This window comes from Aotus nancymaae, unplaced genomic scaffold, assembly GCF_030222135.1.
Source record: "Aotus nancymaae isolate 86718 unplaced genomic scaffold, 86718_ANA_hifiasm-v0.15.2.pri h1tg000017l, whole genome shotgun sequence".
Classification (NCBI taxonomy): Eukaryota; Metazoa; Chordata; class Mammalia; order Primates; family Aotidae; genus Aotus; species Aotus nancymaae.
In genome coordinates, this window is record NW_026988429.1 from 11,405,709 (window position 1) to 11,421,435 (window position 15,727).

The window sequence follows — 15,727 nt, forward strand, 5'->3', positions numbered from 1 at the left end:
CCAATCTGCCTGTTTCTTCAAGGCCCAGCTCATTTCCTCGTACACCTTCCTCACTACCCTACCCCACGTGGTCGACTCTTTCCCTCAGTTCCACTAGCTCTTCATCAGGCCACTCATTTTGGAACTTCAGCAAAACAGGGCAGTCAGGGTCTGATGTCTTTCTGATCTCCCCAAGAAAACCAAGCTCTTGAGGGACAGCTCTTGGCAGTGCTTTCCTATCTGCTGAGCATGGTGACATTCCTTAGAACTTCCAAAGTTCAGTTCCTTCTGGCAGAGGAGATGTTTTTTTTCTCCATGCCATATGGTTGTGACTTAAATGAGGGGTCCCACAGCTTTTCCTGGCTACCACTTGCTGTGACCTAATACATGTTGGGTTTTGCTCTTAAAGAGGAGAGCAGGAAGAAAGAGGTTGGTTTCAGAAACCAAGAGGGTTGGCAGTTGATGCATACATTTTGTCAGTCCACAGAGCTGAACTTTTGAGCCTCTGAGAAGTATCATTTTTTGTGTGTTGAAAGAATACAACAGGATTTGTTTCTCTTTAGAAATTGCACTGAAGAAAATACCGCACATCAAAGGAAAACTTATTTTCTGCATGGTGGTCTTTTCAAAGATAGAATATTTGAAGCATGTTTCCTAGAGACTGTGTGGATGAGGATGAGCTGGCTAAGGCATTGCTCAAGCTAGGGGTGTGTAGGGAGCACATGGAGCCACAAGAGCTACCTCCTACAGTCAGCTAAGGGCTTCCCTTCCTACGCCCAGCTTTTGGTTGAAGGATGATTTCTGTTAGAGAAATCTGTGCTTCATAGATGTTAATAGAGGAACTTATTTTCCTGCTGCAGATTCCTGAGTAGAATTGCTGAAAGAGTCCACTTCTGGGCTCAGGGCTAGTTGAAGGCCAGTCTCTATGTAGAAAGGCTAAGGCAACAGAGAAAGACCTGACAGCTAGTTACATAAGCTCTGATATATTCCCCCCATGATGGCTTCCAGTGACACATGTGCTGATAGAATCCTAAACCTCTGGAATTTCCCTGCTGGCGACTTCTGTGGTCCTTGACTGTACAGGGTAACCTGATGCCAGATGCTGTGGGCGTGACGAGAACTATAGCATTGCAGCGTGGAGGAGGCTGTGTGAGGCACCAGGCCCTGTGCTTCTGCAGGCCATTTTCTGAAAACGCCTGTTAGTGAGGTTACGTTTGTCATGACTTGCTTGAGCAAGAGTCCTGGGGAGAAATTTTGAGGTTGAATTTGATACATCCATACCCAACAGTGACTTAACTCAGCTAGTTCCACAAGTCACATGTGAATTTAGTCTCCTCTGTGAAGGGTTTGGGTCTGAGGTGTATAGTATATCAAACTGCCAGTAAGCCAGCCCCTCACTTTCTGATAGACATTCCTTTAATTCACCGACTCCATCTTTGATACATGATTGATGACTGAAATTGTTTCTCTTCTTGTTTTCTCAGTTAATAGATGGCCACTGTTTCACGGTGTTTTATATTTTCAGCTTTTTGTAAACTTCATTTTTTTAAAGCTCATTGTGGTCTAATGATTAAGTATTTTTCAGTACATAATGTTTTTCTGAGCTTCTGTAAATGTCATCCCAATGTAGTTTTGTTTTGTTGAACAGACATCAAAATAAATTTCAAATGTTAAAGCCATGGATTTAATAAATTTATTAATATTACATTTAAGACAAACTACAATAAGACCTTTGGCATGTCAGTTTAACATAAGTGAAAGATTGTTTTTACGCCTCTTGACCCTTCATTCACCTTCCATCCAACACACACGTACCAATAAATTGCAAATGCCGTTTCTGGACTTTGCACACTTTCTCTGGCTTTGTGTCTTCTGCTCCTGACCAACTCTCATACTACCACCTGACTCTTCCCAGCCTGGTGGCCTGTGTTGCAGTCAGTAGCTGGGCCATTGCTGGGTACACTCTGTTGTGTCCCCGTGCTGTCCCCTGCTGTGCTGTTGTCTCGAATGCCCTGCAGCCTGCCTCAACACAATGAAGTCATCTTAACCAGTCAATGCCCTGACTCCTGATGTCACCCTTCCCTGTGTATTTGGAGGATTAGGCTTGACTGGGGCTTAGGTCCTGAGCTCTCTGAAGGTGTCTTGATGCTGCCACATCAAGAACCAGATGCCACCCTGATCATAAGGAAGACAGACCCAGGACTTCCATATGAATTGGATGTGGTCTTCTGACATGCACACTACTAATGGATCTTGTTGTTACCCTAAGCTCCAGAACTACACTGGGCCAGACACAGGCATTTCCTGTCCTCTGAAGAGCACTGGACCCAGCACAAAAGGGGTCTAGAGCTCTCTGAACCTATGGAACGGCAACCAAAACCATGCCCAGGTTTTGAGTTAAGCCTCATGAGTCTCCCTTTTCCTTGACAGTGTAGAACTCTGCAGCACAGCACTAAGTGAATGAGAGCAGAAGCCTCAGGACAGAACTGAACCCACCGGCTTGAGCTGACAGCGCTGCCAGGGGTTCAGTTCACCTGATCCACGGAACATTGTCTTAGATCACTGAGTTAGGAGGCATGGGTGAGGGATTCAGAGCACTGCTCATCATGAGGCATCACCCGATCCAGGTCAATAGCCTATTAGTAGGGGCAGCATGTTACAAAATGCATACAGATTGTCACCTGCCCCAGCTGGAAGCAGTGGTTTCATTGCCCCAGATTCAGAACTGTGATTTAAACTAGGCCTCTTCTGAGGAATCAGAACCAAATTAGAGTGATTTGTGTGTGCAAGGATTTAATGCAGACAGACACTGTGGGTAAGTCAAGGGAGATGCCCCAGCCATTGGGCAAATTCCTCTGACCCTACTCCCTGATGGAACTAATTCTTCTTCTTCTGTTCCTGGATCCTAGAGCCAAGATGCTTAAGGTCTGAGTACAAATTCCGCTTCAGGATGGCGCTGCTGCACAGCAGGGCACCTTGCAGAGCCCCGACCAGCCCACAGGTGAAGATATCCTGGCCTAGGAGGCAAGAGCAGAGGCCCTGAGTGTGCACCCAGGCAGGCCTAGGCGAGGGTGGGGCCCTGGTGCTCCTCCCTCCGCATGGGGGCACCCCATCAGGACCAGTGCCACAGCCTGCCCAGGCAGCCCTGCTCAGGGGATGGGAGGCTGCAGGGGACAGCAGGGCCTGAGGACAGAAACAGAGGACGTCGGGCAACAGAGGCTCAGGGTCTCAGGTCCTGACAACATAGGGCAGTGAGTACCTGTCAGGTAGAGGTTGGGGATGGGGCTCTGGGCCCTCAAGGAGGCCATCACATGAGGGTGCAGGCGGCCCAGGTCATGGTCAGCCCCGTAGCAGGCACCTCGGGGAGCAGCCAGATAGAACTGGTTGGTGAGTGGAGATCCTGCAGTCACACCTTCCACCTGAGGGCACAGAGGGCAGCCAAAGGGTGGGCGGGAACGTGAGATCCTGGCTCCCCTCCCTCTTCTGCTCTCTCCCATGCACTGACTGCAGGGGTGGGTGCCGGTCCTTCCCTGGGGCTCAGATATCTTGGGGCCTGATTCCCCTGTCTCAAGGAAAGGGCAGAAATGGCACCATGAGGTCGGTCACCACCCCAAATACTTGACCCCCTACCTTCCCCTCCAGCTGTGGGAACAGTTTCATGACCACTGACATAGAGGCTTCCACGAATGAGCTTTTGAAGGTCTCATAGTCACTGCCCCGCTTTCCCTTCAGCTCCGCTTGCCACTCCTCAAACCACTCGTAGGCGCTGGGTATGAGCACGATCATGGTGGAGCGGTCTGGGGATCAGGGCCAGTATTACTGCTGCCCAGCCCCTCCTTCCACCCCCTCACCCCAATGCCAGGCTCCACCAGGACCTGCAGCCCCACCTGGAAATCGGTTCTCCCAGGTCGGGTCCTTGGCTGATGGGGAAGAGATGAAGAGAAAAGGGATGTGTTGTGCAGCCTCTTCCCTGGGCACTGCAAGATAGCGCTTCATCCTGCGTGGGAGAGGGGTGTGGCTGTGATCTCCAGGCTTTTGTCCTCAAAACCCCAGCATCACCGCAAGGACTGCTTATCCCTAGGGACTCCCCAAAAGGGTGAAGCTGAGCCACAGCCTTGGGATGGCAAACTTCCAGGCCCCAATTGGAAATTGCCCACTTCCTCCCATTCCATATCCTATGCTCATTCTCTGAGTCAAGCAGGCAGGTACGGGCCACTCGCACGTGCGACTTACGCCTGGTCCATGTCCGTGTCATAGTGAACATAGTAGTTGGTGGACGAAAGGCCCAAGTCCTCCTTGGTGCCTTGCAGGCAGATGAAGACAGAGATCAAGCTCAAGCCGGGCCGCACCAGTCCCAGCTGCTGCTTCACACCTGCCAAGTAGAGTGGTTGATGCCTGTCTGGACTGAGGGCAGAGATGGCCACTCCCTGCGCCCTGCAGAACCTCAGAGTGCCCGCTCACTGCATCCTGAGCCTTACACTTAGCTGCCAGCCTTGGGCCCAGGCCACTGTTACAGCTTTTGTTTCAACTTGGCATTGGCAGGGGCCTGCTCTTCTGTCTCCTCTTGCCTGGCAAGGACACCACCCCAGGTTCCTACTCTTCCACCTTCCCCACCTCTGCTCCGAGCCCCTTCAGAGGCAGGTGACACCCGGCCCTGGCAGCCCTCATGAGCTGGCTCAGCACCTGCAGGAAGGTCAGGCTGACTGCCCCCCATCTTCCATTTCGTGTCTTGACGTGGGGAGCGCATGACTGGGCTCCCACCCATGAAGACCACACACATGAACAGCAAGCAGCTCATTACCAGCCTGATTGCTGTATTAACTTCTATGCAACTGTCAAGTGAGTGAAAATGCATATTTCCTAGTGTGCTGTCAGAACACAAGGCCTCCAGAGGGCAAGCCATGCATGTGAGTAAAGGCAGGTGGCCTGACTGGCACTTGGCATCTCAGGACTCAGCTGGAGGGAGGAACTGCACTATGGCAGAGGCCACAGCCACTGTGGGGCACCTGATGTCCCTCAGACCTAAAGAGCTGGGCTTCTCCACCCCTCAGCAGATGACCTGAGACCGGTGTTCTGGAAACTGTACTCACAGATTCTTCTGTGGTCTTCCCATTCCAGGGACAGCTCTGTCACCTGCCTCAGGGATGGCAGGCCCCTTGGTCATCTGCTTCATTCATTTAACTAAATATTTTTGAGGCCCTCAGATTGTGTTCAGGAAGAAGATTCACAGGACCAGGGAAAATTGTAATCGGACGGTGAGAGGAGGGGAGGAGGGACAGGTGACTCTAGCAGGGCTGCCTGGCCGGGACAGTGTCAGTGACACAGTATCAGTCTCCCACTCTGGGACAGGGGAAGAGGGAGGTCAGCATCACAGAGAGAAAGGTAGGAAGTTAACAAAAGCAGGGTCTGAGCTGAGCCCGGTGGCTCACGCCTATAATCCCAGCACTTTGGGAGGCCGAGGTGGGCAGATCACGAGGTCAGGAATTCGAGATCAGCCTGGCCAACATGGTAAAATCCCGTCTCTACTAAAAATACAAAAATTAGCTGGGTGTGGTGGCGTGCACCTGTAATTTCAGCTACTCAGGAGGCTGAGGCAGGAGAATTACTTGAACTCAGGGACTGGAAGTTGCAGTGAGCTGAGATTGCGCCATTTCACTCCAGGCTGGGTAAAAGAGCAAGACTTCGCCTCAAAAAAAATATCCAAAAAACAAAAGCAGTCTGTCTGTGCATCACACCCGGCCCCCTGCCCTTCCCCTGGGCCATCTCTGCCTCACCTTCTCAGCTCCCTGGGTCTGAGAGAAGGGAGGCCCGAGCAGCCTCCAGGCCCAGCCACATGGGGCAAAGGAAGGAGAGGGTTGTGTTGGTGGAACCACCCTATGCACTGGAGACAATCACAATTCCCGTACCACCCAGTCGCATGAGGAAAGCCAGGACCTCGCTTTACCCACCCAGCCCACTCTGCTGTCCCTTTTCTCGGCTCCTCAGGGAGCAGCTCCCGGGCCCACCCTCTGGGGTCAGGGCCCCTTTCCCTGCTTTCTGGCTCCTGCACCAGCCAAGGTTTCCACCCCACCACATCCGGAGCTGCTCTGTGCTCTCCACCTCCCACCCCAGCCTGAGCCCTTCATCTGGGCCCTCTGTCTCACCCCTACTGGGTTATTGCAACCTCTGCCTCCCTCTTCCCAGCAGCTCTCTTCCTCAGATCACACCAGATGCATCCAATTACATGAAGGTGGCAGAACCTCTCAGTCACATTTGCTCAACAGCTCTGCTCCCCATGGGCTGCCCTGCTCTCCTGCTTCTCTTCCTGAGGCCTCCTCTTTGGAAGCCCACTCAGACCAGAGGGATGGGGGAAGCTCGAGCTTTCTAATCAGACCAGCTACTCTGCTCAGCCCTGCCCCTTTCAGCTGAGTGGCCTCAGGACTGTAATTAATCTGTATGGGCCCGTTTCCCCAACTATAAATGCTAGGGTTAGGATGATGTTAGAGGTGGCGTTCTCACCTTGCTGCTTAAGGACAGTCAGAGGACTGGCCAAGAAGAGGGGAAGCATCACCCACATGGAGCAAGTTGGCTCCAGAAGGGGACACGTTGGGGAGGCTACAAGAGGGACAGTACAGACCCGCCTTTTACCTGGCAGACAGCGGGCATTCTCCGGCAGTAGGTGCTCATAGGTGTTGAACAGTCCTGCGTTGGAGACCACAACAGGGCAATAGATGTTCACCAGCTCATGCCCCTTCTTCACACTGACACCTGCAGGCACAAGAGCTTGGCTGAGGGTCTGTGAGCTCCGGGGCGAAAAGGAAGTATCTCTCTCTGCCTATGCCCATTTTCTCAAACCTTGGAGTCCAGCTAGGAAACTGCAAAGTGAGTGATACGTTCAAGTGCTTTCAGACTACCCTACAGCTGATTTGGGCTTCCTTTTATGCTCTGCGTGTGTGTGTATGTGTGTGTGTATGTGTGTACTCTGTATTTGAGCCAAATACCAGACAAAGCTCAAGGGCTAAAGAGCCCTTCCACTGGAAATCCAGGCCCTTTTCTCTGCTGCCAGAGTTGTTTCCAAATATTTTTTAGAACCCTCCAAATGGGGCTGTGCACAGTGGCTCATGCCTCTACTCCCAGCTGTTTGGGAGTCCGAGGTCAGAGGATTGCTTGAGTCCAGGAATTCAAGACCAGCCTTGGCAACATAGTGAGACCCTGTCTCTACAAAAATATATATATATTTTTAATTAAGCTGTATGGGGTTGTGCACACCTATAGTCCTACCTCCTCAGTCAGAGGGATGGCTTCAGCCCAGGAGTCAAAGGCTACTATGGGCTATGATGACACTACTGCACACTAGCCTGGGCAACAGAGCGAGACTGTGTTTCTAAAAAAAAAAAAAAAAAAATGAATGAATGAATAAAATAAAATAAAAATAAAACCCTGCAATGATGCCTCATCCGGGATAAAAGAACCTCCAAAATCTTATAGCAGCCTGTGCAATGTGGTCCCTTCTGTGTGTCCAGCTCCATTCATCTCCGGTCACTCTCACTAAACTCCCACTAAACTATTAGGTAGAACCAATATCAAACAGCTGAGAGTCAACCATTTCTTACCTACAAAATGAGAGTTTCTTATTATTCAACATAATACTTCTGGATGCCCGAAAATACTCAGCTTCCATATCTCCATGCCTTTGTGTGCTGCTTCTCCTTTCTGGAATATTCTCCAGCCTCATCTGCTTGCTAGCTTCATCTCACGCTTTATTACTCCACTCTAATACCTGTGCCTCCTGGAAGTTTCCTATGTTCCACCGTGCTGTCTGTTATCTCCATTCTTAGCACATGCCTCCAGATGGCATGTAAATAAATGCTGGGGTTTTTTTTGAGACGAAGCCTCACTCCATTGCCCAGGCTGGAGTGCAGTGGTGTGATCTCAGCTCACTGCAACCTCCACCTCCTGAGTTCAAGCGATTCTTCTGCCTCAGCCTCTAAAGAAGCTGGGATTACAGGTACCCACCACCATGCCTGGCTAATTTTTGTATTTTTAGTAAAGACAGTTTCACCATGTTGACCAGGCTGGTCTCAAACTCCTGACCTCAGGTGATCCGCCTACCTTGGCCTCCCAAAGTGCTGGGATTACAGGCGTGAGCCACTGCACTCAGCCTCTTTTATCTTAATCTTTTATTACCTAGCACTTGAAAAACAAACAGATATATCTGGATTGTATTTAACTCCACTGATAAACCTACCTTGCTTCCTGGACCCCTTTCAGCTTGAAGAAAACTTGTTCACAGGCATCAGAGAAAACCTTTCCCAACTGACAGCCGCCTCTCTCTTACCACCCGGTAACTTATCAGTCTTTTCTACAAATGGATTCTCTGAGATCACTGATGGCCTTTTCTACTTGATTTTTATTTTGCACTTGGCCTCCCACTTACCACCTCCTTGAAAGGTTTCTCTGATAAATACATGTCTACACCAGCCCAGTTTTTCCCAGGCCTCTTTTTGTCTGCTTCCTTGGCTTCTTTAAGCACCCACTAGTCATGGATGGCCTATTCTGTTTAACAGAGTCCTTGCACAGACCCTATCTTCCAAGAGTTCATTCATACTGGGATTCTGAGTCCCTATGCAGGTTACAGCATCAATCTGAGCCAGGGTAATAAGGTTCTAGGCCCCACAGATAGAGGGCAGGGAACCTTGCTGGCCTCCATACTGCCCTGTGGAATCCAAGGTTACTCATTCATTCAATCCACCACTGAACAAGCATTTATTGAGCCTCTAATATGTGCTAAGATTTATAGATATAAAGTTTAAAAAGACACAGTATCTACACTCAAGAAGACAATCATAGATTACTGGGTAAATAATTTTATCTATTAAATAAATGACTAAAAAGCTGGGTGCAATGGCTCACACCTAAAATCTCAGCACTTTGGGAGGCCAAGGTGAGTGGATCACCTGAGGTCAGGAGTTCGAGACCAGCCTGACCAACATGATGAAACCCCATCTCTACTAGATACCAAAAATTAGCCAGGTGTGGTGGTGCATGCCTGTAATCCCAGCTACTCGGGAGGCTGAGGCAGGAGAATTGCTTGAACCCGACAGGTGGAGGTTGCAATGAGCAGAGATTGTGCCATTGCACTCCAACCTGGGCAACAAGAGTGAAACTCCATCTCAAGCCAGGCCTAGTGGCTCACACCTGTAATCCCAGCACTTTGGAAGGCCAAGGCGGGTGGATCACTTAAAGTCAGGAGTTCAGACCAGCCTGGCCAACATGGTGAAACCCCATCTCTACTAAAAATGCAAAAATGAGCCAGGTGTGGTAGTGGGCACCTGTAATCCCAGTTATTCAGGAGGCTGAGGCAGGAGAATTAAGTGAACCCAGCGGGTGGAGGTTGCAGTGAGCCAAGATCGCAGCATTGCACTCCAGCCTGGGTGACGAGCGAAACTCTGTCTCAAAAAAAAAAAAAAGAAAAGAAAAGGAGTGTAACTCCGTCTCAAAAAATAAAATAAAATAAATAAATACTATTCTTTGGGGACCAGCAATTCCTTATCTTTCTTTTTTAACTTTTTTTTTTTTAAGAGATGAGGTTTAACCATGCTGGTCTCAAATTCCTGAGCTCAAGTGATCCTCCAATCTCAGCTTCCCAAAGCGCTGGGATTACAGGCATGAGCCACCATGCCTGGCCAATCTTTTATCTTTCCTGCTTCCTTTTTAGTTTTGAAGTAATCACTATCCCTGGACCCTGCTCTGGTACAGAGTCTCACCTTTAGCCCCCATGAAGAAGTCAGTTCTCCTACTCCTTCTGGTCTCAAAGAGACCCCAGGTCTCGCCCACACCAACCCAGGGACCCAGAAGGGCAGGATAGGGTAGGGTAGGGTAGGGTAGGGCAGGGCTCGGCTCTCACCACAGGCTTTCCCAGCTGAGTCCAGTAATATGCTCTGCACAGTGGCCTTTGTAAGGACGGCACCCCCAGCCCGCTGAATCACAGGGACGGTGTGGAAGGCAATTTCACTGGAACCCCCTCGGGGATAAAAGGCTCCTTTTAAGTAGTGGTCAACCAGCAGGGCGTGCATGGAAAAGGCCGTGCGGCTGGGGGTGACACCTGCAGAAGAAAGGAAGGGTGGTGAGCAGGCAAGAGCAGGCACCAGCACCATTCAGAAAGGAATGTGGAGTTCTGTGAGATAACACACAGCCCAGTCTATCCGAGGATCCACATGTTCCCCAGGGTTCAAGGCAGCCAGAAGAGCCATTTCCATCCAGACATGGGTTCCTTAGAGATCTTGGGGCCAGTAGAATATCCTCCCTGCAAAGTGCCATGCTGCCAAGAGCAGGGAGGACAGTGTTTGTTGAACTGAAAAATCAACCAGGGCATGGATCAAGAGAATTTTTACCAAGGAGTCTAGCAGGTGGCCAGACATATTCACAAGCTCCAGAGGGCCTGGGGTTTATACTGCTCCATATCAGTCAGCCAGGCAGGGTCGAGAAGAAAGATTGAGAGGCAAGAGGGCAGCCCTTCCTCCTCCAGAAGCTGCCCAGAGCCCATGGCCAGTACCCACCATAAGTGGGGAAGATGTAGCTGAGCACTGCCTGGAGCTCAGAGGAGGCCCCCAGCTGTTGCAGGACCTCAGCCAGGCTCTGGGTGGATGCATGAAGGAATGGAGAGAAACGAGTCAGCAGCCCACACCTGTCGAGAAGCTGAACCACGAGCAATGGGAGGAACTTCAACAGGATGGCATGAGGGACTCCACTGGATACCACCTAGAGGAGAGAACGAGGAACGAGAACAGGCCTCACCCCTGGGACTGCTGGGACAGAACTGCTATCCCCATAGCCTGGACCAGCCTGAGGACCCAGCAATACTTACCCCTGACTGAACTTTGTTGAATTTGGATTTTAAAAAAAATCTACACTCTGTGAATTTTTCCCATCCTACACACAGATGAGTCCTTTTTTGCTTTTTTATTTTTCAGCTCAAATTCCTTTTCAAAAATCCCAATCTGGTCTCAGATGAAGTAAAAAGGAGTAGTGATCTGATTATCATGGAAGCCAGCCTAGTCAGCGGAGAGAGCAGGGCATCCCCAGAGGCCAGGGTGACAGCAGCAGCCGCGAAGCCAAGGCTCCAGAGAGAGACGGAGAACTGGGTGGACGCGGGTGGAGGCTGAGCTGAGAACAGATATGACCCTTCCTCCCTTCCTGCCTCCTCCATTGCACTCTCCACCCCCAGTAACTCCACTAGTAATGAAGAAACTCAGCCTTGTTGGCAATAAACTCTGGGTCCTCAGCATGTCCATGTTACCTTAACCAGCTTTATATACTTGTCAATGATAGCTTCCTCCTGTGGAAACTTCTCCTTGAGGCCCTGAATGTAGGCTTTCTCTCCACTATACATAGGGTACTCCTTTGGGCCATTGGGCCCTTCCAGTACTATGATGTCAAAAGGAGAGGACAGGGGAGCCCAGTCCAGCTGCCCTTCAGTGATCTGGTCCAAGATAAAACGGCCAATGCTGCCCTCCTCCATGCGCCCAATGTAATGGATTCCTGTTGGGAGATGGAAAAACAAAGTGGTAAACAGATATGGGACTGAGCCCTGAAAAGGTGGCTGAGGAAGTAAGGTGGAAGAGGTTATCTGGGCTGGCCAAGCCCATGCCCAGAGTGAGCTGCCCACCCTGTCTATAGGGAGGTGTCACAGTAGAAACCACCAGATCCCTGCCCGGTTCAGCTCCCAGTAACTGTACTGTCAGATAAGAAAAGTGCCCAGAGGCCAGACACGGTGGCTCAAGTCTGTAATCCCAGCCCTGCTCCCAACATACAGCCATGCTCCCAAACCTTTTCCACACAAGCCTTACCTGTGTCAAATTCAAGGCCATTCTTTCCAAAGGTATGACAGCAGCCCCCTGCCTTGGTATGTTGTTCCAGCACCAGGACTCGCTTGCCAGCTTTAGCCAGAATTGCAGCTGCAGCCAAGCCCCCAAAGCCACTGCCAATTACCACCACATCCAGCTTCTCCGGCACTTGGCTGGCTGAAAAGGCTACAGCAGAAGGGCCAAAGGGTGGGTTTCTTAGGCAGGGGCAGGGAAATAGCAAAGATAGGGAAACCAAAGAAGACTTCTCTAGCTTGTACAGTGCAAGAAACCTCTAGAGAAGTTGGCATGGAACTCTTGACTAACATGTTTCAAACATTTTACCTGGGAATACTCAGAACCAGCCAGGCAGATTTTGGGATTTTTTATTTGTTTGTTTTGTTTTTTGAGACAGGGTGTCGCTCTGGCCCAGGCTGAAGTGCAGTGGTATGATCACAGCTCACTGCAGCCTTGAACTCCTGGCCTCAAGCAATCCTCCTGCCTTTAGCTTCTGAATAGCTGGGACTACAGGTGCATTCCACAATGCCTAATTTATTTTATTTTTTGTAGAGATGAAGTCTTGCTATGTTTGCCCAGACTGGTCTTGAACTACTGGCCTCAAGTGATCCGCCCACCTTGGGCTCCCAAAGTGCTGGAATTACAGGTGTGAGCTACCATGCTTAGCCCACAAACCAGGTTTCTTTGGAAGATGCAGGGTCTGCAAGCAACAGTGGAGCAGCTGGATCTTATAGTGGCTCTTCCAGGTCCTGATGGAAAGTCTTGGGTAGGACAGAATTGTTCAGAGGCTGCAGCTCTGAGAAATCACAGCACCAGCCCCTCCCATAGGGAAGGTCTAGGGCAGTGCCGAGGGAGGCAGCACCTTCGCAGAAGACAAAACTGCACAGCAAGGCCAGGGGCAGTGGCTCATGCCTATAATCCCAGCACTTTGTGAAGCCAAGGTGTGGGGATCACGAGGTCAGGAGTTTGAGACCAGCCTGGCCAGCCTGGTGAAATCCTGTCTCTACTAAAAATACAAAAAAATTAGCCGGGCATGGTGGTGTGCGCATGTAGTCCCAGCTACTCGGGAGGCTAAGGCAGGAGAATTGCTTAAACCCAGCAGGCAGAGGTTGCAGTGAACAGAGATCGCACTATTGCATTCTAGCCTGGGCAACAGAGCAAGACTCAGTCTAAAAAAAAAAGACAAAAACCAAAAAACTACACAACAAAACTGCATAGCCACTGGTGCTATATGGGTACTTCCAACACAAAATCTATTATTTAACAGTCACTGGCAAAGAACTGAGATCTCTAGAATGTTTCAAGATACAAGAGAACTTGACAAACGGCTTTTTTTTTTTAAGTTTTTAGAGAGATCAATAGTAAAAAATACATTTCAGGCTGAGCGCAGTGGCTCACGCCTGTAATCCCAGCACTTTAGGAGGCGGAGGCAGGCTGATTGCCTGAGGTCAGGAGTTGGAGACCAATATGGCAACACCCCGTCTCTACTAAAAATACAAAAAATTAGCCAGGCGTGGTGGCAGGTACCTGTAATCCCAGTTACTAGTGAGGCTGAGGCAGGAGAATTGAACTGGGGAGGAGGAGGTTGCAGTTAGATTGCACCACTGCACTCCAGCCTGGGAGACAAGAATGAAACTCTGTCTCAAAAAAAAGTACATTTCATATGTAAGTATATGAGATAAATACATGAAACAAGTTTCACAATGCAATATGTACTAGAACTATGTATAATGCACTCTGATATTTTCTTTTCTTTTTTTTTTTGTTGTGGTAAGTTGCATAATTATTTCATTATTCTTTTCTTTTCTTTTGAGATGGAGTCTCGCTCTGTTGCTTAGGCTAGAGTGCAGTGGTGCGATCTCAGCTCACTGCAACATCCGCCTCCCAGGTTCAAGCGATTCTCTTGGCTCAGTCTCCTGAGTAGCTGGGATTACAGGCGCGTGTCAGCACACCCGGCTAATTTTTGCATTTTTAGTAGAGACGGGGTTTCTCCATATTGGCCAGGCTGGTCTCGAACTCCTGATCTCATGATCCACCCACCTCGGCCTCCCAAAGTGCTGGGATTACAGGCATTAGCCACCGTGCCCGGCCGATATTTTCTATTCTACTGCATTCTAAAATGCTAGTTGTGGCTGAGTGCGATGGCTCACGCCTGTAATCCAACACTTTGGGAGGACGCGGTGGGCAGATCGCTTGAGGCCAGGAGTTTGAGGCCAGCCTAGTCAACATGGTGAAACCCCATCTCTACTAAAAATACAAAAATCAGGCACACACACCACTCGGGAGGCTGAGGCACAATCATCACTTGAACCCAGGAGGTGGAAGTTGCAGTGAGTGGAGATCATGCCACTGCACTCCAGCATGGGCAACAGAGCGAGACTCTGTTTCAATAAATAAATAAATAAATAATGCTAGTTGCAACTCACTAAACTGATTTCATAACCCACTAATAGATCACAACCTGGTGTGAAAAGCAGTTAAGCTAGTCATCTCATTTTTAGACCAGCCCAGGTAGGTGCTAATGGTTATGCAGTGAATTAGTGACAGAGTCCAAGCTAAAACTCAGTTCTCAGAAGTCCAGATGATTAGTCCTTCCACTTAGTACTGTCTCCGACTGTGGAGCAAGACATGACACGCAGAATTCTAAAATTTACAAGCGAGAGGGACTCTGTAGATCAAACAAGCGATCCATTGTTTTTTTAAAGCAGCAGGACTCTTTAAGCTCTGGAAGCAACCACAAAATACGTTTTAAAGAGGAGAGTGGAGAGCAGGCTCTGAGCCTGAGACACTCTGTTGAACCTCTGCCAAAGTTTCAGAACTAGCGTTCAATCCTATGATTTGGGACCATACAAAGCCTGTTAAATCACCTGACAGGCAAAACGCAATTTCCTATGCAGCTTGGGACACATTTCTGTGCTGCTCCCCCACACCCCTGAGCTCGCATGGGAGGGTAGGTGAAAAAGTTAAGGTCCTGGAACCAAGTGGAGGAAAGGTCTCTTATCTGTTCCGTGAGCCTCGAAGATTACAAATGGCGGGGGTGAGACGGGGGAGGTGCCAAGACTCTGGATACCGAAGACAGTGCCCGCGCCCTTGGGACTACTATTACTATTCCTAGCCTGTCTGCTAGGGCAAAGGCTACTGACAGTGTCGGACACTAAAGCGGGGCTCCTCCACCGCAAGGAAGCCCTCTCAGTACTTTACATATGGGGAAACTGAGGCCCAGGTCTTGCAGCGGCTGCCTTGTCAAAATGAGAACGCAAATCTATGAGAATACCTGAAGCACACCCCCGGACCCCAGGGTACCTCGCGCTACCTTGTCTGAGAACCTTCTTCCTGGCCTCCTTGTCAGTCACCAGGGGTGCTGGTGGCCGTTTGACATCCTCGAAGAAGGGATTCGGGGAGCTGCCAGGGAACAGTCCCAAGTAAACTTTGCAGAGGCCGGCCAGCAGCAGCACGGCCAGGAGCAGCACCAGGAGAAGCCACATATCGTAGGCGTCGAGTCGCAGAAATGGGCCAGCCGCGTCTGCGCTCAGCCTCTATCTAGGATTGTGGCTCCGCCCTGGCTAGTTCGCTTTCCAGTCAGGAGGCGGAGGCAGCTTTGAGCACTGATTAGCCAGCCATCGAGGAGCCAACTCTCCGGCGCCGATTGACCCTTTCGGCTCTCCGTACTTATTTTGCAGCAGGGCGTTTCCATTGCCTACTGAGAAATGTAGTTCTCGGGGCCAGCGGAGAAGGCACGGGAGAGGCTGTGCGCATGAGCGGATGAGGCCCAGCAGAGGCTGCGGGATTCCAGTTTGGAAAGCTCCGTTAACGGTAGGAACGCGTCGGGCTAGCAGCCGACCTGAGGAGGTAGGGAGAATATCGGGTGGAAATGATCCCTATGGGGCGAGACAAGGCCGAAAGTTGTA

General features: G+C 50.1%; 2 protein-coding genes across 7 annotated transcripts in view; one reads left to right on the plus strand and one right to left on the minus strand.

Moving 5' to 3' along the window:
* Positions 1–1,658: 1,658 nt before the first annotated feature.
* Positions 1,659–15,376, minus strand: LOC105707906 (all-trans-retinol 13,14-reductase). The gene is made up of 11 exons (XM_012438982.3): positions 15,133–15,376; positions 11,808–11,990; positions 11,258–11,499; positions 10,518–10,719; positions 9,866–10,063; positions 6,607–6,726; positions 4,213–4,351; positions 3,867–3,976; positions 3,610–3,776; positions 3,239–3,398; positions 1,659–2,996 (listed from the first exon to the last, which is right to left on the minus strand). The coding sequence occupies exons 1-11, from the start codon at positions 15,302–15,304 to the stop codon at positions 2,857–2,859; spliced, it is 1,833 nt and encodes a 610-aa protein (XP_012294405.2). The 5' UTR covers positions 15,305–15,376; the 3' UTR covers positions 1,659–2,856.
* A 140-nt stretch (positions 15,377–15,516) lies between these two features.
* LOC105733039 (ELMO domain-containing protein 3-like) overlaps positions 15,517–15,727 on the plus strand; it is a 32,546-nt gene continuing 32,335 nt past the window's right edge. For 2 of the 6 annotated variants that reach the window (XM_064377872.1, XM_064377870.1), the window contains exon 1: positions 15,519–15,632. The gene's annotated coding sequence lies outside the window, so the exon portion shown is untranslated. Of the gene's footprint in view, positions 15,669–15,727 lie in introns of all 6 variants that reach the window. The other 4 variants (XR_010343234.1, XM_064377873.1, XM_064377869.1 and 1 more) reach the window with 3 other exon arrangements.